The following is a 19,977-nucleotide window of genomic DNA, read 5'->3' as shown; positions in this document are numbered from 1 at the left end:
CCCACCTTGGAAGCTGAGCAGGGCTGGCCCTAGTTATTACCGGTGGGGGACCGCCCCCATTACCCGCTTGCTGCTTCTCCTTCTCTCTGGGTTTCTTTCTCCGTCTCCTTCTTGCCTTGGATTCCGTCGCCCTCCTTCGAAAGCCTCCTCGCACCCGAGCTGGGAGTCGGCCACATGAGTGGCAAGAGGCGCAGGGCCGTCTCCCGCCTCCTTTCTGTGGCGCCAGGGGCGCGGTCGGCAGCGGGAGCAGCTCTGGTGCGAGCCTGTGGGCTGGGGAATGCATATTCCAGCGCGGATCCAGGGGTGCGAGGCAGCGGGTCGGGAGCAGGTTTCCTCCTGAGGAGCCACACGTCCGCCAGCATGAGCTGCCTGGAACGTGTGCTATCCTGTGGCGGCAAGGGCGGGAGCAGGCCGGCCCGCCATTTTGTGACGGGTCAACCTCCATGGGCTCGCCTGCCACAGGTGCTGCTTCTCATCAGCCTGCCGCTTTTCTGGGGAGGTGTTCTTGACAAACTTCTCCAATGTGAGGCCCTCCCATGGGCTGCGGTTCTGCACACTGATGGGCTCGGCCTTGTTTGGTGGCAGGTCTGTCATGGAGCCAGCCGACACTGCCTGCACTGGAGCCTCGTCAGTGGCTCTCCTCCTGTGAGAAGCTTCTAGAAGCTTCCTTGTAGAAGCCCCTACAGAAGGGTGCAGGAGGGCAGATCTGTGCATGTATCTCACTGTTGACCAAAATTCAGACCCCCTGTCCCGTTTATCAGCACTCCTTTTCCAGAACGTGTGATATTACAGCTAATCTCTATGCTTAGGGCACGCCTGCCACCTGGTATTGCAAGGAAACTGGTCAAGAAACAAGTTCATTATTTTCCCTTGCTGATGGACAAGGTAGTGTAACCAGAACTGGAGGTATTGCAGCTTATAACAAAGAGCACTGAATATTGGCCAGTCTAAACCATTGTTTTTCCACTATCCTGGACAAAGCTCAAGAAGGTTATTTTGTGCTTATTTGAGTAAGATTCCCTAGATGTGCTTTTACAGGAGTCATAACAGCATTTGTGCATAGAGGCCTACAGGAGTGATTTTTTTTATAGGACTACCTGCTTTCCACCAAGTCCTTCAGATCTGTGTAAATGTGGTCAGGTCGATTCTCTCTGCACCATGTCCTTGTCACTGGTTATTTGCTGGGGAGGCAATTGAAATTGGTATGCAAATCACTTCTGGAGTGGATTAAGGAACAAAGGGGTGGTTACAGTGCCAGGAACTTGCCTCTACAAGATTTAACAGCTGGTAGACAGTCACTTGTGAGAAGAAATGTTATCTTGAAAACCTAACTGTTCTGTTGGCTATAGAAAGCAAATTTCCACAGGTAGAAGAATTTCAGTTGGACCATTTTTAGGAGGAACAGGGAAAGATCTCAGAAGCATGTCACACTGCTTCTTGGAAGATGTGGGTGTTCTTTGAGGTACGTGTCCTGTTTAGAGTCACACGGGATAATAAGAAAGCTACAAAAATGTGCCCTATATGCAAAACAAAAACTACAGCCCCATTCCCCAAAGAAACACTGCACTGGGAATAGCCACAGTCTCTGAGAAGGGAACGCAGGCTGTCCTGTTGTTGTGACTTCTGAAAAAATCAGTGAGATAACTCTGTTAAAGGTAATTTTCTGATTGTAGACTGAGTAACTGTTTGGATGTCTTGAGGGCTTTATCATTTAATCCTAAATGTAATAAAGTCATAGTCAATATAATCTGTATTTAATACCTGCTCAACTCTTAAATTCAGTGTATAAAGAAATTACAGGAAGTACTGTGGCATTGTGTACCAATGTACTATGTTCAAAATGCTGTTTATTCCAGCAGATGACAAGTTCCACCAGTACTCAGTAGTGGAACTTTTAAAAACTCCATAAAACTGAGCATGCTGCCCTCTAAACCTGAGCTGATAGGGCTGAGCATGCCACAGGCATTCTGTGCGCAGCAGAAAGTATGAGTCATGTTTGCAACATCCTTTGCCCATGCGGATTCCTGGAATCCTGCAAGATAGGAATTCCTATGTTAGCTTTCCCTTCTGTGAGAACATTAATAGGATCTCTATTTTCTACATATTCACTCATTTTCTATACTGTTTGTGTCTCAAGAGATTTGGCTGAAGCTGGGCAAGGGTTTCAAAATCATCCGTGGTACACCAGACAGCATATTCACACCAATTTTCTTTCTGTAGGAAACTGAAAGTGCTAATGCTTGGTCTACTTTGGGGTACACACCAGTTGTAGCAGGGACTGCAGCTTATAATTCACAAGTGGGGATGGCATAGCCTGGGACGGCAGATTATTGACCCCAGCTGTCTGCCCCGCACACAAAAGACCAAGCTGTTCATGAGACAGCTGTGGAATCACTGCCTCTAACTGAAACCATTTACAGCAGCATCCTCTATATGGGGTTCAGATTCTTCACAGAGCATCTCAGGTCTCTGGAAAAGTGGTGTCAGAATGAAGTTAGGGCTCGTCACCTCCTCTGCCATACCCTCTTCCTGCAGATTGAACTGTGAGCCGCACTGATGCCAGAAAGCAAGCACATATAGTTGTAAAATGGAGATGGTGAAAGGAGGGGGAAAGAGAGGCCTCTGTACCTCTTCACATATGTGCATGAGTATCAAAGACGCCATACATATACATGTTACTTGTACATTACATATACATATAGATGCAATAAATGGCATGTACATGCAGTATGTCTAGTACAAGTGTCACTTCATACATTAAGGTTTTGATCTGTTTTATTGTATTAATTGTAAAATAGCTCAGGTACTATGCCATAGCGACACAGGCACGCAGGTAGTTGGATTCTCTACCTAGATGGTGTGATGGGGAGTCCCAAGATGGTGTATAACACTGCTTTATGGTAGAGCAGACAACAACCCATACACAAAAGCAGCTTACCTCGGATGACCCATGGTAGGAATTGTGCTCCTATAAACTCATGCTCATATAAACTGAGCAACCTGGTCTAGTGGAAGGAAGTTGGAACTGGATTAACTCTTTATGGTCCCTTCCAACCCAAACCATTCAGTGTTAGTCAATCCTCGGGTAAAGCGTTCATCAATAGTAATGGGAGTTTTTCTCTGAGAGACTAAGGTCTACGGGGTTCTCCTACATCAAACCTTAAAATGTAACAGATTTTCATCCTTCTCATCCAGCTTCTCCCCCACATACACCAGAACCGAGACTCACAGCAAACCTCAAGAGCTAAAGCCGAGCTACACGATAAAGCTCCCGGCGGGGGTGAGCAACCCTTACGGGGCACTCAGCGAAGCCTAGGCTCGGGGAGCGGCGGGTTGGGCCCTTCGCCCTCAGCCGGAGCGCGGCGTGGCCCATCCCGCCCGAGGCGGAGTCCGGGCATCTGCGCGCTCTGCGGAAGCTCCAACAGCAAGCCAGGAGGGAACGGGCCGCCTCGGGTGCAGCGCCCGGCGCTCGGTCACCTGGCCCTATCCCCTCTGCTCCTACACCTGGCGGCACCGGCTCTGAGCCGCCTCAGGACTCGCGGGCCGCCGCCTCAGGCCACCGCCAACGGCCGCCCTCAAAGGCCGCCTTGCTCGCCCGGCCCGCCAGCATCACCGCCTAACGCCTGCCGCGTTGGGGGACCCTCCGGCACCCCGCGGGCTTCGTTCCTCGCAGGCAGCCGACCCTCCACCCTCCGCTGCCGGCAGGTTCTCTCCTCGGCCCCGCGCTCCGGTACCCCACCCCCGCTGACGGCCCCAGCGGCGGCCTCGGCCCGCACCTTGCGTGAGGAGCGGGCTGAGGCGCCGGGCCCGCTTCCCCGCCGGTCGACGGGGGGCGGGAAGGAGAGGCGGGGGCCACCGCCGCCGTAACCGCTCCCCGTCCCGCCCCCAGTATGGCGACACGGTAGAGGAGCGGCTGCGGTGAGGTGACCGCCCCCTCCCGCCTCCCTCAGCACAGGCACGACGCGCCGCGGGCGAGTGAGCGGCCTCGGCGGCGCTGCTGCCGCCGGTGCCCCCCACAGGGCTCAGCGGCGGCGGAGGATGGCGGCAGCGGTCACGGCGGCGGTGGGCACAGCAGCAGCAGCAGCGGCGGTGGTGGTGGTGGTGGTGGTGGGGCCGAGCGGCCGCGCGGAGGGAGCCAGCACCGTCCCGAGCAGCTCATGGTGGCGCCCCAGACCCGCGAGCAACGGCCGCGCCGGGGCCGCCAGCTGAGCCGGATCCCGGCGGGCGGCTCTCCCCTCTCGACACCGACCCACCAAGCGACCCGTTCCCTTTTCCCGGCCCACCCTCTCCCCCTTCCCCGGCGCGACCCTCGCCTCGGATCGCCCTCGCCGGGGCCGGACTTCCACCACCCCCGGGCGCCGCGGGGAAGGCGGCGGCGAAGGGCACCGGGCAGCGCCAGACGGCGGCAGGACCATGGGTGCGAAGCAGAGCAGCCCCACCGCCGCCAATGGCCGCACCCGGGCGTACTCAGGCGGGGATTTACCTTCCTCCAGCAGCGGCGGCGGCGGCGCTAACGGGGCCGGCGGGCGCTCGGCGGGCGCTGGCGGGCGGTACGCGCACCTGGCGGCGGCGCCTCATGCTGCTCCCGGCGGCGCGACAGCGGCGGCGGCAGGAGGAGCGGCGACGGCAGTGGCGGGGGGTGCCGCCGCGGGGTCGGCCCCCCGAAGCAGGTCCTTAGGGGGGGCCACCGCCTCCGGGGCCCGGGCCGCGCAGTCCTCCTTCAACATCCCCCACAGCAGCGGTCCCTACGGCTCGCAGGACTCGGTCAGCAGCACCCCGGAGGAGGGCGGCCGGGAGCGGCCCGCCGGGGGCGGCAGCGGCTCCTCCGGCGGGCCCCGGCTGGTAATCGGCTCGCTGCCCGCTCACCTCTCGCCGCACCTGTTCGGAGGTAAGCGCCATCCCGGGAGGGGTTCGCTGCCCGTGGGGCTGGGGGCTTGGGCGGGCGGGGGTGGTGGTGATGGTTGGGGGGGCGCCTTCCTACCCAATGGGACGGGTAATGAATCATCACTGTTGAGAGCGGCGGCTCTTCCAGTCTCGCTGGAGAGGGGGCACGGTTTGAAGATGGGTTTTTCAGGGCAGTGTCTTCTATTGTTTGCAACGAGAGCTGTGAAGGGGAGGGGGGGTAACAATGAAACGAACCCCGCGGTAGTGCGGTCGGGACGGCGAAGAGGAAGCAGAGCCTCTCCGGCCGGAGACTTTAGACTCTAATAACTGTAATCAGTGCCTGTGTAAGTACTCTTTCCTACTACTTACATAATTAGAATTTAATTGGATCATGTGTCTCCGCCGTTTATTCTAAAATCGGACCAACCCCCTCTTTAGGTACTGATGTAACATGTGGCTGATGCTTGTTCCTCTTTGTAAGGTCTCTGGTTCTCGGTTTTTAAAGCTGTTTAAGAAAAGCAGAAGTTAAAGTTAAGTTTCTTTGTCTCCCTCATAAGAGATGAGTATAGCCGGATAGCTGTCCGTGCCGTTAAAGTACAGGTTTGCAATACCGCTGTAGTCTTAAGGATGTGCTCTTGAGGCAAGAGAAACACTTAAGGCAGCTAAACTCTGAATTAACCGAGAAGCTGAGGCCCTGTAAGAGGCGTAGTAGAAGTGGAGCAAATCGTCATAGTTTTTTGTGTCTCGTGTGATATTGAGATGAATAGGGCTGGTGTAGGACTTGCATTTTACCGCCTGAGTTCTTTACCTTGAAGTTGAAAATCTGCCTGTAAGTTGCCAACTGCTTTCAAGGTGCTTTCAGTACTGCTCATTCATTGTTGTTCATGTAAACCAAACATTAAGGTGCAAGGTGACTTTAATGGATTCATTCTCTTGATAATAGAACCTGTCTAAATACTAACCAACTTCCCCAGAAGCTCTCTTTTAGGAAAAAGGAAGTCAATGTAAAATTCCTGTGTTTCTGAATCTTGTAGCATGCTGGATATTCTTTTCTGTCATGCATCCTATTCTCTGCCAAAGCAGAGTTCTCCAGTCTGGCCATCACAGGGTGCCCAAGGTTTCTGTTCTCAGGGCCTGCCACCTGCGTGTTGTTGGTGCATTGACCTAAAGACCGCATAGCTATTACTTCCTAGGTCTAAACCTCAGCACAGTGGTTGAACATTAACAGAAAGCTCTCAAACCCTTTTATTATAAAGGAATATTTGCCCTTAAGAAAACATAACTCTTCTCATAGTGCCAAGCTGCTCAGTAGGAGTGCTTTGTTGCAAGGTTGCTCATTATACCGTCAAGGTAGTTTGTGGGGGAAGAAGGTGCATGCCTTTCTCCTAGTGATGAAAGGATGTCCTATTATGGAGTATTGTGCAGTTTGCACTAAGCACAAGGGAATCATTAAAACATGCAGCCAGTTGTTGCTCAAAGGTAAAACTTATCTTCTTGTTTAAACGCTGTCTTGCAACCTGCCTAGCTGCCAGAAGGGACTGGATTAAATGTGAATGCAGTGCTGAGGATCAATAACCTAGGAAACTGTTTATTCAGATGCAGGAAGCCTGCTTCAGAATAACTCTGAATTTGCTCATACTTTCCTATGGCATGTAATAATCTACTGATTGCTGTACTAGACTATATTTTGTCTTTTGCAAATCTCTGAAATTGGCATATTAAAGAAGATAGCAGCTGGAATGATGGAAAGTTCTGAGTGCAGGAAAAGCACTAAGAGGGGTACACTCCCTTCATCTACTGGCAAATAAGGAATGCTGTATGTTAGGAATGTAAGTAGTAAGTTTGAAAATACACTAACCTTATGTAGTCACAAGATGGTAACGAATCTACTTGCTTCTGTTCTAGAAAACTTAGTATTTCTTATTGGGATGAATAGCTGTTTAATACTGCAACACCTGTGAAGAAGGCCTCACTTGAGATATTACTCTTTCTTTCAATTTAAATATTCTGTGTTGTCATTGATACATGTACTCCACATCACACTGAATGTAGGCACTTGTCTACATTTGTGTTTTCTTGATTCCTTGCAATAACTAGACGCTTGGAACAAGTAGCTCCACAGGAGATCATCCATTAGTAGCATCAGCATGGTGAAAAATAACTTGAAGCATTTTTTTTGTCCTGATGGCAACTTGCTCAGGCTTGTCTAGGTGTGGTATCTGGCATTTATCTTGCCTATCATAAGCATGCTTGAAGTCCCCTCCCTTGTTTTGTAACTTGCAAATTGGCCAAATTGTTTCTTTTTATCTGGGAAACTACTGCAATGAATTTTGAGGATTAGCATAACAATTTGATGAAAATTAAAATAAAAAAGACCAAGAAGAACATAAGTTGAACTGAAACACCAACTATTTATGCTTTTAGGCAAACTACTTTGCTTCATCAGTCAGTGACACATGGGTGTTGCATTTGTTAAATGACTGTAATTAATTTGCCATTAGTGAATTACACTCTATTGTCACTTTTGCAGAGCAGCTTTGCATGCCAAAGTAGTGTATAAATATTAATTCTCCAATGTAACATACTTATATCCATACTGTGCTTGTTAGTATGCCATTTGAACAAGAATATAAAATACATGTTAATGTATTGGAAATACCATGGTCAGTTATTTTCTATGTTCCTTTAACAGGAACAGTACTAACTTCCTGACTGTGAGGGTCTGAGATTCTTCAGGCTAGTGCTCCTTTATGATCAACATAGACTAAATTCTGCAGTGTAACCTTATGTCTTACCTTAGGGAAAGCTCAATTCACTGAATTATTAGAACCAAAAAAGAAGTGTTTAACTTGCTGCAGGCATGCCTGGAATAGGCTTGAAGCATTAAGCAGAGCGAGATCAAAATTCCCTAAGATCTTAATGGCACTCCCAGATACAGAGGCCAAACCCGTGTGTGACGTGATGCTCAGACACTTTATTGCAAGGCAGTGCTGAGTTCCAGCTTCCTTTAAGGTGATAACACTGTTATCAGGAATTTTGATGAGTAGCTTCCCTGTTCTGTTCCTCGGTGAATGGGACTTCCCCTCTCTTCCAGCCCCAAAATAAATACTCTTACCTTCTGTTAAGAACAGCGTGTAGAAGAGTTAGCTCTGAGATCCACAGTTAGTTTTTCCATTCTATTGTTAGGCAATGAAGATTCCTGTGTAGACAGTGAGCACTGCAGCAAAGATATGGCTGTAGTTAGAGTGCAGCTTGTTCTTCATAGGGTCATAGAATAGTTTGGGTTAGAAGGGACCTTCAAAGGTCATCTAGTCCAATCCCCCTACAGTGAGCAGGGAGGGACATCTTCAACTAGATCAGGTTGTCCAGAACCACATCCAGGCTGGCTTTGAACATCTCCAGGGATGGCACATCCACCACCTCTCTGGGCAACCTGTGCCAGGATTTTATCACCCTCATTGTACAGAATTTCTTCCTCACATCCAGCCTCAATCTCCCTCTTTTAGTTTAGAACCATCACCCCTCGTCCTGTCACAACAGGCCCTGCTAAAAAGTCCCCATCTTTCTTACAGGCCCCGTTTTAAGTTCTGAAGGGCCACAGTAAGGTCTCCCCAGAGCCTGCTTCCAGGCTGAACAGCCCCAACTCTCTCAGCTGTTCCTCGTAATAGAGATGCTGCATCCCTCTGATCATTTCTGTGGCCTTCTGCAGAAATGTTACATGTTGAGTCTTTTAAATTTCCATGAGTTCTTCACACATGTTGACTGAGCAGGGACCATGCAAGCATTATACAGAATCTCAGGCTGCATTCTATACAGTCATATGCAATTTTATGAACAGGTTTTTAAATATATGGTGTTGTCAGATATAACTGTTGACAACTCTCAGGCCTCTGTCAAGACTTAGAATAATGATTTTGAGATTTAAGTTCTGTCTGTGCAACTTTATTAGGAGAAGGAAGTTTGTTAGGTTCTTCTCAAGTCAAATAAGGATAAGACTTTTTTATGAAGTACTTTACAGTGCAGGATTTATTATCAACTGCTGAATGTACATAACACAGTATGGGTAGAACCTGATAGGTATGTTATAATAGCATCTGTCTGTAGTACTAGCTGGTAGAAGTAATGAATGAATGCTTCATTCTATAGAGGAAAGTTCATGAAAGCCTCAGGTTATAACTTTTAACTTCTTGTTGGATTGTGGGGAGCAGATATCAGAAGAAGAATGATATGAAGTGTCAGAAAATAACTTTCCTAGCCATGTCTCAAGCTGCCTAGGAAGCTGCATCTTGTTTTGTTTTCCATCTGATCTGTTTAGTTATATGGTACATTTGAATATGTTCTCAAGGTTTTCTCCATCTCTCTCACACCTTTTTGGGGGGGGTATGGCTATCTTTTGGTCACTTCCTTGCCCTTCTCTCATAGTAGCATACAAGTACTACTTCTTTGAGCAATTGTGAAGCTTTTAAACGCTTCAAGACTTCAATGCTGCCCGTTTTGCCATCCAAAGGTGTCATTCTGAGGTCTTTGCTCCCTGACGTGGGATAAGCACTGGGAAGCGTGCTTTGCAGTGAGGCTGTTCGGCTATCTTGTGTACGTGAGGCATGTTAGAAGCAGTGAAACTTGCTACTGCAGTTTCGGCCTGGATGCCTTGGTACCCTTGGACTTCTTTTTGTGTTTGAGGAAGGCCAGCGAACCTTTGATACAATAAATATTTCTCTAAATTACTTCCTAACCATTCAGTATGTGAGGAAAGGGTGTAAGGCTTTAGTCTAATAAAAACTATAATTTTTCCATACAAATTCTGCCTTTTTCTAAAGGAATGGACCCTTTCCAGCAGGTGAGGGTAACACTGCTATTGCTGTGCATTTTCAGATAGTTTTGCTGTTGCAATTCCTAGGTCTTACAAGGTGCAGAACAGGGAAAGCTAAGAGGCTCTCTCTGGTGTTTTGATTTGTTTCTGTTTGCTTGGCTGCAGCAGTGAAACACAATCATATCCATGTTTGTACACTTTGGAAAAAGGAGAGCGGTAACAATGAGAGGCTGGCCGAAGTCTGCTGATTGTAGAAAAAGGTTAAAATGGAGACCAGTCTGAAAGCTGGTAGAAATACAGACTTGTCTGCATGCATACACGTAACTTCACAGTAACTATAGACTGGGGGGGGAGACAGATGTGTGCCTCCTTTTCTCTGCAGTTATATCAGTGAATTGATTCCAAAGTGAAAGAGGAGTTACTTTTGCTAACTCTGAAGATATGTATTCCCATTCCATTAACCAAAGTACAGACTGAAAAATTCACCGTGCTAGGAAAGCAGTCCAAGGACAAATCTATTGATAAGGAGTTTCTGAAGAGCTGTTCTGACAGGTGGGTTTGAGGAGTCCAATCCCTTTTCAGGGTCTTGCTGTTCTTGCATTCAGTGGGCTCTTCTATTGTTTCTGCATACATACAGTGGGCAGCATACAGTTCCGGGTTGGCAGCAGATGTAAACTCTCCTAAGGAGGGGATAGCAAAGAACAGCAAAAAGTCCACTGTCCACCCACTCCAGCTCACTCAGGAAAGTGCTTTTTAGTCTCAAATGATAAGTGTTGGGACAAAAAAAAACCTGAAAGAACTATTTGGATATTCAGTAGAGCTTGTGAAGCCTCTGGAGCTGTGTTTCATTTTCTTCAGTTGGAGATAGGTCTCCATGATGATGAGAGGCTTGGCACACTGGAATAAGGACTGAGGTGAGTTATAGAGGATCTCTGAAGGACTTCTTTTTCTTTTCCTCCTTCATTAGGAGAAGCCAAATAATGAAAATGGCAGCACTGCATTTAGGGGAGAAAAGTAAATAGTTAATGGCCTAAAGGAAAGGAAACAGGCTAATTGTAATGGCATATATAAATATTTCTTTTGGCTATCAAGAAAGTGATAATACCTGATTGAGCCTTTGCAGTGCCAGTTCAAACAAAGGCCTTCCTCTAATGTCTACTGAATACCTATCCAGCCCTGATACCCCGACAGTGTTCCTCTCCTCATGTTCTCTCTCATAATTGCAGACTAGTCTCCACCAACCTCCCAAGTAATTTCTTTGTCTTATAAAGAAAACCTTTTGTCACTGCTAGAAATTCAAAGCTATTTTTAAAACACGCTGCCTACCCATCTGTTTGGGTACGTTTTCCTCTCCTGTTCTTGCCAGCTGCTCGTGGAAAACTTCATCGTGTAAAATGTTCTTGATTTGCTGTCGTAGCCTTGCTTGACATTTTTCAGTTTTGAGTAACGCTATGACATTTTTTGGGTAGGTTTTCCCTGCTATTTGCAGATGCATGAACCCAATTTGTAGTATTTTCAGGATTTTTCTGCAGTGTCTGTGCTGCTCATTAATAGTTTTAATTGGTTTCAGGAGAGAGATACAGTCATTTCTACAGATTGTGTTCAGTTACTTGAGGTAATGGAACATGTTCTTGCAGATGTTCAGCCTATGAAAAGAAATGGTGAAAAACCTTTGAGTGCTCCAAGTGCTATATTTTGGACTGAATATAGTATGTATTTACCTGAATAAAACCAGAAGAGCACTTCTTAAGTACCCAGGAAGGTGGTTTTGCTTTGGTTAGACATTTCCTAAACAAGTGTCTGTGCTCCCAAGGCCACCTTTCCTTTGTGTACATCATCATTGTAACTTTCATAAGGATTCCTCCATGTGCATCCAGAGCTCTGTTGTTCATTAGGCTTCTAATTTCTGATGCTTGCAAAAAGGGGAGTGTAAGCCATAGAAAGAACGAGGCTGATTCTCACTTTGACTCAGGACATGCTTCTGCATTCTGCATGGAAATTGCATACCGTTGACCAGAGAGATCAGGAAGCATGCAGGAAAATCTTGTAGGGCTCAGGATGCCTGCCTGTCAAGCAGAAAACCAGATCTTGTGTGGGATTTGACTCTGGTACTTTTAGTCATCTTTAGGAGCTGACCTACCTGGGTGTTTTCTTCTTCCTTGTCTGCCCTGTCTAAAAATCAGACCACCCCAGCCTGTGAATAGTCCCCAAAGGGTGGGTGTGCTGCATACCGTTGTGGATATTTTTAGTAGATTCTGTTTGCCGACTGACTTAGTGTGCTATAAATACAGAGTTCTCATCTGGCGTGCACTTTGCATGTCTTGTAGCGACTTATAATGAATTCATCTAAGAGTAATGGCAAGAAAAACTGAGCTGTTACAATTTATTTGGCTCTCCATATGAAGTGTCATTTATATAAAGCAATTATTTATCAATATTTCAACTGTAAATGGCTTTTAAAACTAGTGGTGTTCCAAAACACTTCCTAATAGGGCTACCATAATTAGTCCTTATGTCAGATTGATTTATGCTGTTATTTCATTATGGTTTTAAAAATTGGAGGTGGAGTTTTTAGATATGAGAGGTTAGTTGAGCATCTGGAGTAATATAAATACTAGTAAATTACATTATGTCAATACTAGCAGTTTGTCTGAACATACATAAAGGCTATTTGGGTATTTGGGGGGGGGGGTGGAATGAAACCTTAGTTATGATTCTACTGGAATTCTTTTCACAAAGTATAGTGTATATGAATTTGCTTGAGTTGAAATGGAATTATTTTGGCACTTACCATGGTTTTGTTTTAAATTGTCAGAACTCAGTGCAAAAAGGAGAGGGACCTTTTCTTTAATGTCTTACTAAAATATAGATGTACCTGCCTTGGATTATTGAATTTGACACAAAACTGAAGGATGGGTTCTTGCTGAGCTGTGTTGAGCACAACCTAAATGCAGTTCTGTACTGCTATAATAAAACCTATCACAGTGTACTCTTAACAGTCGTGGCCTTCATGAAAGCAGTTTAAAACTGGTTCAGTGTTCCATATGCAACAAAAGAAAGGTCTCCTTAGAAGTGCTTTCTGCAGATCGACCACACAGACAGTATTTTGAGCATCTTAATAAATTTCTCTTATAATGAAATCTGGAGCAATCTGGTGATTGCTCAGAAAACTTATAAAATAAACTATCTCCTTGCCAAAAAGCCTAGGTAGTTCCCTGAAAATTGTGTCGCTTTTGAATCCTGACTTCCTGCAGCTATCAGGGGTGATAAGAGCAGTACTTCTTATGAACGGAAGAGCATCAATCCTCTCTGATTCCTGAGCACAAACACGGATTGAAGTTCCAGTATCAGGAAGAAATCTTGCCTGTTTCGCAATAATGTTGTGACCTTACCAAATAGAGCAGAGCATCATCAATTGAGCATGTTTCAGAGAGATAATGATGGGTGGTCTTTGGAATAAAAAGAACAGTGACAGTAGTAAAATGCAGTTCTCTCTGGTCATTTAACTGTTTTCACATGGAGGCAGGCCCCTTTCTTCTCATTGTCTTTGCTGCATCATCAAGGATGATTGGAGTAGCCTAAAGCAAGGAGGACTGAAGTAGCCTAAGATGCCAGACTTGAGGATTTGCCATTTTCTTGGGCGTTTAGCTATCCTTTGGGGAGAATGAGCTTAAAATCACACATCTGCATTCTGAATATTGGAAGGCATATTATGCTTGTGCAGTGAGTGACTCACAGCTCCTATAGTCTCTCAAACTGGGTAAGTATGATTCATCTTCAGAGGCGATTTTGATGAAGTGTCCTGAAAGGTAGTATTACTGAGTTCAGGTGTGAAGTGCCCAAATTGGGGGTTAGCTAGTCAGATTTATTCTAGAGCTTGTTAAGTTTTCAGTGTTGTGATTTTGCAGCCATAATGGCCAGTTAGGTTTGGTTTGAGTGGCTTGGTTTGTTTCCCCCTCCTTATCCATGGGTATGGTTGTTAGAGGTAGTCAGATCAATGCAGAGTAAGATACTTGTTTACTGGGAGTAGTTCTAAATATATGATGAGTAGATTCTTTGAGTTTAACATGAAACAAAAAAGACCCAACATTTTGTTAAGGCTTTGTTATTCTATTAACAAATTACAACTCCAAAATAATAAAATATAGCTGTAAAACTACTTACATATTTTTGAAGTGCTGTGTGAAGAAATTGGATACCTGCTCCACACGTGCAGTAAAGCCCATAAGGCTGTTGCCGGCTGAAGAGAAATGATCTTCTAGAACAGCATGAAATGAATGAAAACAGCATGAAATTCACATACGTAAAAGGGCTGCATGCTATCAAAGAAACGCCCTTTAAATATCTAATTCAGCTGTCCTAACATTAGGATTCTAGATGACTAACATTTAGATACTGAATGACAAGTGTATAGGCATTGCCTCACTTCTGAAGGACTGAATTACATTAGTCTTCAGTTAGCTTTAATTGTATGTTTGCTAAAGCTCAGCCTTGAATTAGTTTGTATCCAAATGTCTCATATCCACAAAGTTGTGTGGTTTGTAAGTGATAACGTTTTCAAAGGCAGAGATAATACTGGGTGGCTTCGTAACCATGGATGTGAAAAACCAAAAGTGTTTAAAATGCTTTTGAAGTAAAGTACAATACTGAAATAGCTTTCGGTTTGGAGGAAATACAAATTCCATTGCCAGCATAATAAGCCCTGTGCTAAAATAAACTTTGGATTTCGCACACTTGATAAGACCAAGATCCAGTGACAGCATAAAACTAGGGAGTGGAGGAAATATTCTTTGGAAATGTGGGACTAGTTCTGCTGCAAACAAAGAAATAAGAAGGCTAATGCAAATAGTGTGCTTTATGTTGTGCAAGCATAGGGAATGACATAGTCAGCCCAGGCTGTTCTCCTTTGTGTCTCTGCTGTGCCTCTCCTTTTTTCTCCTTTTTGTAAAGACAACAGTTGTGTTCAGCTGATGAAGTCAAAAGGGAACGATGAACACTTGGGTTGGGGCAGTCCAAGCACAACCCCAGGCTGGGTTGACAAAAAGCTCACCATTAGTTGTCAGTGTGTGCTTGCATCCCAGAAACCACTCATGTCCTGGGCTGCATCACCAGCAGGTTGAGGGAGGGAATTCTCTGCCCCTGCTTTGTCCTCATGAGTCCCCATCTGAAGTGTTGTGTCCAGCTCTGGGGCCCCCAACATAAGAGGGATGTGCACCTGCTTGAGTGAGTCCAGAGAAGGCCAGGGAGATGCTGTGCGGGCTGGAGCAGCTCTGCTCTGGAGCCAGGCTGAGAGAGCTGGGCTGTTTCAGCCTGGAGAAGAGAAGGCTCCTTAAGGGGAGACCTTAGAGCAGCTCCGGTGCCTAAAGGGGCTTCAGGAAACCTGGAGAGGGGCTTGGGACAAGGCCATGCAGTGACTTGTCAAGGGGGAATGGCTTTAAACTGAAAGAGGCATGTAAGGAAGAAATCCTTCACTGTGAGGGTGCTGAGGCACTAGAACAGGCTGGCCAGGGAGGCTGTGGATGCCCCATCCTTGGCAGTGCTCAAAACCAGGTTGGACAGGGCTTTGAGCAACCTGGTCTAGTCAAAGGTGTCCCTGCCTATGGCAGGAGGCTGGAACTGAATGATCTTGGAAGGTCCCTTCCAACCCAAACCATTCTTTGATTTGGAGCTGGAAGGCAGGAGTTCCTTCTAGTGGGCTGTGTGGGTATATATGACTTCCTTCTACAGGTGTGCAGGTAAACCAACCTTTTAAATGTAATGGATGATTTTACATTTTGCTTTAAAACTTTATTCAGAAGAAATGCTCTGAGGTCATGGAGTGGCTACCAAAAGCATTCTGGTTTATAAATTCTGGGCAGTATTGGTTCTCTTTTAGGGATTGGCTAGCTGTAATCTTTAATCAAGGTATTGTTGACCACTGGCTAAATATTTGACCTTTTACATTTTACTTACTAAGAGCAAAAACTTCCCAGGAGCTCTGCTGCAGCCTTTGCTTTTAGTAGTGCTAGAAAAGTCAGTAGGAATGAGTGTCTGTAAGTTCTTTCAGCCCTTGAAAAATAATATACTCTGAAGAGCCTTTATCTGTAAAACAGTTGCCTATGTGTGGCTGTTGCATGATATTAATAGTGGATCAATAGTAGTGACCTCAATTTTTGCTGAATTTCAATTTAATGATGAAAATACTGGCATGCCGATTTTGTATGTCGTCCTGGTATTTTAGTGATGAAAAACATGTACTTAACAGCAAAGCCAGAAGTAGCCGAAAGCATCCAAAAAATGAAGTGGATCCCTGTTGAAATGTACTGGAGAAGTGGTTCTTGTGTTTTGCTTCCCACAATTGTTCCTTCCATCTCTGCCATTCCACCGTTAGTTAACTAATGAAAATGGCAGGTGTAATGTGGTAGTGAATGAGGGTGTAGCATCCTTTTTCCATCATGGATTTGGACTGTTTCTGGGCTGTTTAACAACTGCCTCCCGTGACAGCCTATGCTGAATTGTAAAGCTTTGGTAGCTGTAGCATGCAACCATTCTTTGAAGTACGTTTAAAACCAAATGATTGTATTCAGCATGTGGCTGGCCTGACACTATCCACAAAGATGCAGAGTTAAAATGAGTGAAAAATCAGCCCCCCAGGAAATGTTCACTTGAAAGGAAATCCTTGGAAAGGATGCCGGATTTGTAAGGCAGAGAGAGGAGGGGGGAAACGACTGTAGGGAATGGTGGCGTTTGTTGCGTTACTCTTAGAGGGAATCGGGATTCATGGGTATGTGTGCTGATACAGTGGCTTTCCCAGCTTTTAAACCACGATTCTGTGACACACTAAAGCTGTATTTGTAGAGATTATTGGGAGCCTCTCCTTTTTTTCTTCTGCCCTCTTTCTGTTTTCAGTGGGTATGAGTTACCTTGCTCACAGCACCAGTATTAGTAACTGAAGTGCTATTGGAAACAAAAGTATCTGCAGGAATACTGATTCACCTGGCTCTTAAAAATACTCCTTTTTTTGTGTCTTTTTTTAGGATGTTTTTCTCTCTTTCCTAGGAGGACATAATTTTGGGTATTACATTTAATTTGGATTTTAGCCTAGTTATTGTAGTTTTGTCTAGCAATAATAATATCTGTGCTGTTAATGGAGGAGTAACACTGAGGAGAAACATGGTGAAATAGATAATTAGCTCTATACAAAGAGAATAGAGGCCATTTTGGTTAAATTCTTTATCTTAGGGTATCTATTTCTCGGTATTTCTTTGTCTCCACTTTTTCTAACTGGCATTTCCCCAAACTTGAAAATTGTGATGTAATTTTTCCTTTTTGTTAGAGGTATTTTGAAGTGCACACAAGTGAAAACTGATTTAGTTTGCTTCCTTGAAGATCTAACTGGGTAAATGTGCTGTACATACAGCATTAAAGCATGGAACGTGAATGTTAATATTCTGATCCTGTCAGTTTTCTTTTTATGCCCTACAGATTTGTAAATTTACAAAATTACACACTTGTCATTCAATTTCAGACCTGAAATTTTGTATAAAAATAGGAAAAGAAGAAAAGCTTCACATCAGTACCTTGTTTCTCTTGCATTTATTTCCCCTATTGTGGTTTCTCTCTAACATATTGTGCTCCTTCAGGCAGTGATGATAAATGTAGTTATGTTATTATTAAACGTAGCTAGAACCTTTTTAAGCTACTGGTACAGCTGCAACACTGTGAGGATAGCTTTACTCAAATCAATGAGCCACGTGTGCAGAGATCTGCTTTGAAAAGCATAATGCTGTTTGTCAGGAACTGTCATATATTACTGCCAAGGATTCCTTCCTCTGCTGAAGGAAAGGAGCTCTTTCTGTAATCTCAGTACTCATATCTTTAAACTGTTAGATTTATAGCCCTCTGCAGGAACTCTGAAACTGCAGGCTAATTTTAATGGTGCTTTCCTAACCCTGGAAGGAATGGTACAACAGTTGAACCCTGTAACTGAGGATTAGGAATATCACCACAATTACTTGTTCGTAGAGGGGTACGTATAGAGAAAAGATGCTTTGTCAGCTATTACAGTCAGTTATTGTATGCAACACTTAAACATTGCATTTTCCTTTCTCACATGATGTGTTGGAAAACAACTGTTTATCTATTTACTTATCTGTTTATTCTTTCTTAACGGAAATACATCTATTTCCTTGGGTATTTTATATTGACAACTAATTTTAGTATTGGAGAACTTCCTAATAAGCAAATTATTGTTTCACAACTGATTCCCAATTTTGAATGCAGAAATTTGCAATTGATTCAAAAGGACTTGTTTTTCTTTTTAAATTGTACTTGACTCTATAGCTATTATGTACAATTTCAGCAGTGTATGTAGCTTGAAATGTAACTGAAAGGGCATTTATTGCACTTTTAATGGTTTAGCATCTCTCAGGTTTTATGTCCACTTACTTTCAATCAGGCTTGTAGAGAGCTCTAATTTACTAGATGAGTATGGCAATAAAAGATCAGGGTGGTACTGAAGCAGACAATATTTAACAATAAAGTAACTGACTTAGCAAACTTTTGGTGCTGTTTCTGCTGAGCCAGATTCAGGAGAATAGATTGATAACAGAATTCCTTAAAAACAGACTCACGTTTGTTTGGTATTACTGTTTGTGTTAGATAATAATCTGGAAGCTGCTTCTTCCCATATGAACAAGCAAGACAGCTGCAATTATTCTTTAAAACTCAAAGCATTTGATTGGGTTGTGGAAAACCTTTCCATACCACAGATAGAAGTACAATTGTGACTGTGTATGCAAATTGGCACTAGTGCTGTACAAATAGAGAGGGATTTCAGTTAGATGTTGTTTTGTTGTTTTGATTTGTTTTTTTTTTGTTGGTCTTTTTTGTTTGCTTACACAAACTGAAATCAGTATCTTTGTGTCTTTAACCTGTGAATCTTGCCTGAAGACCAAGAGTAAAAGCTATTAAAAGGGCTTGAATCTGGCCTGGCTGCAGAAGACAGACTTAATGTATTAATGTATCTGTTTGTGTCATTGGTGTGATATTTGGCTAACTGCACTTAATAACAGGATTAGCAAGAGACTAATAATCAAGGATAAATCGTTCAGGGTTTAATGCACACTCTTTAGAAGCCAAAAAAGGGAGAACCCCAAGCCCCAGGCAAGACCCCGCCAGGGCGGGGACCTGTTCAGCACCCGCACCCTGGACAGCTCAAGTGAAGCCTCTTGTAGGCTGCTGCTCCTGCCAGGTGCCTCTGGGATGAGATGCGCTGGGTTCTTATCCAGGACATAAACCAGGGTTCCTTTCAAGAAGAGTAAGTTTCATGCTGGCCCACAGCTTTCTGATTGGGCTACTGGATTATACTGAAAAGACCAAGAGTTTGTGGTAGGCTCTCATTTGCCCCAATTCCCTGTGATACAGAAAGCAGCATTGTCAGCCTTGAGTAGACCAGATAGACTTTTTCAGAAGGCTTTTTGTAGCACCGTCTGACTCATCTACCCACAGTTCCTGTGTGTTCAATTTTTAATATTATTTGGGTTTCAGAAATTCAGTCTTCATCTATTTGTTCACTTTCGTTTATTTTTATCCTAGAAAATAGGTTCTTTTTTCGTGTCACAGCTTTCCCCAGCATTGGTAAGCTAGCTTCCTTGTTCTTTATTTCATCTCTGCTGTTTATTTTTCCCTTGGTTTAAGGACTGTCGGGAGCTAGCTCTCATTTTCTGCTAAAAATCTTGTTAGTCTTGTAGTTTCAAGTGGACTTCCCTGCTTGGTTCCTTCCAGTAAGTGGAAGTAGAAGAATTAAAAGCAGATTATACAGATGTTTTCTGTTATCACAGTGTCTGTTCAGTTTTCTTTGACACTAGGTGACACCACTTTTTAAAATTAGATGATGAAAATGTTTGACCTTAAATATCTAAAAACCTGGAGAAACTTCTGTTATGTTTTGAGTTAGTATTAGGAAGACGTCTTGAGCAGTAGGAGGCTCACTGCAAGATTAACCTTTAGACATAATACTGTTTTTTTTTCTTGACAAAAGTTTACAATCTGGAAGATGGTATTCTGAAAGATTTACTTTTGAAAAGGGGCAGCTTTGCATCCAGTAATGCTGAGGTAACAAGATCCATCTTTTCTGTGGAGGAAAAGCAACAAAAACAGTAAATAATTAATATCACTTAATGGCTTTCAAAGTCAAGGTGGAAAACACACTAATACTTTGATTCAAGTGTGAAAACAGGATTTGTAAATACTTCTGTGGCCTTTTTCTTTTCTTTTTATGACCCTGCTCCAGAGAGCTGTGT

At 44.4% G+C, this 19,977-nt stretch overlaps 1 protein-coding gene across 1 annotated transcript in view; it reads left to right on the top strand.

The window, feature by feature from the left end:
- The first annotated feature begins 3,949 nt into the window (after positions 1–3,949).
- ZNRF2 (zinc and ring finger 2) overlaps positions 3,950–19,977 on the top strand; it is a 52,856-nt gene continuing 36,828 nt past the window's right edge. The window contains exon 1 of the mRNA XM_062621383.1: positions 3,950–4,888. Within this exon, the coding sequence (XP_062477367.1) occupies positions 4,414–4,888 (475 nt within the window). The 5' untranslated portion in view covers positions 3,950–4,413. The remainder of the gene's footprint in view (positions 4,889–19,977) is intronic.

The sequence above is a fragment of the Pezoporus occidentalis genome, unplaced genomic scaffold (genome assembly GCF_034315485.1).
Source record: "Pezoporus occidentalis ecotype Australia unplaced genomic scaffold, CSIRO_AGI_Poc_V1 ctg107, whole genome shotgun sequence".
Taxonomy (NCBI): Eukaryota; Metazoa; Chordata; class Aves; order Psittaciformes; family Psittacidae; genus Pezoporus; species Pezoporus occidentalis.
This window is presented reverse-complemented; position numbering and strand designations above follow the sequence as displayed.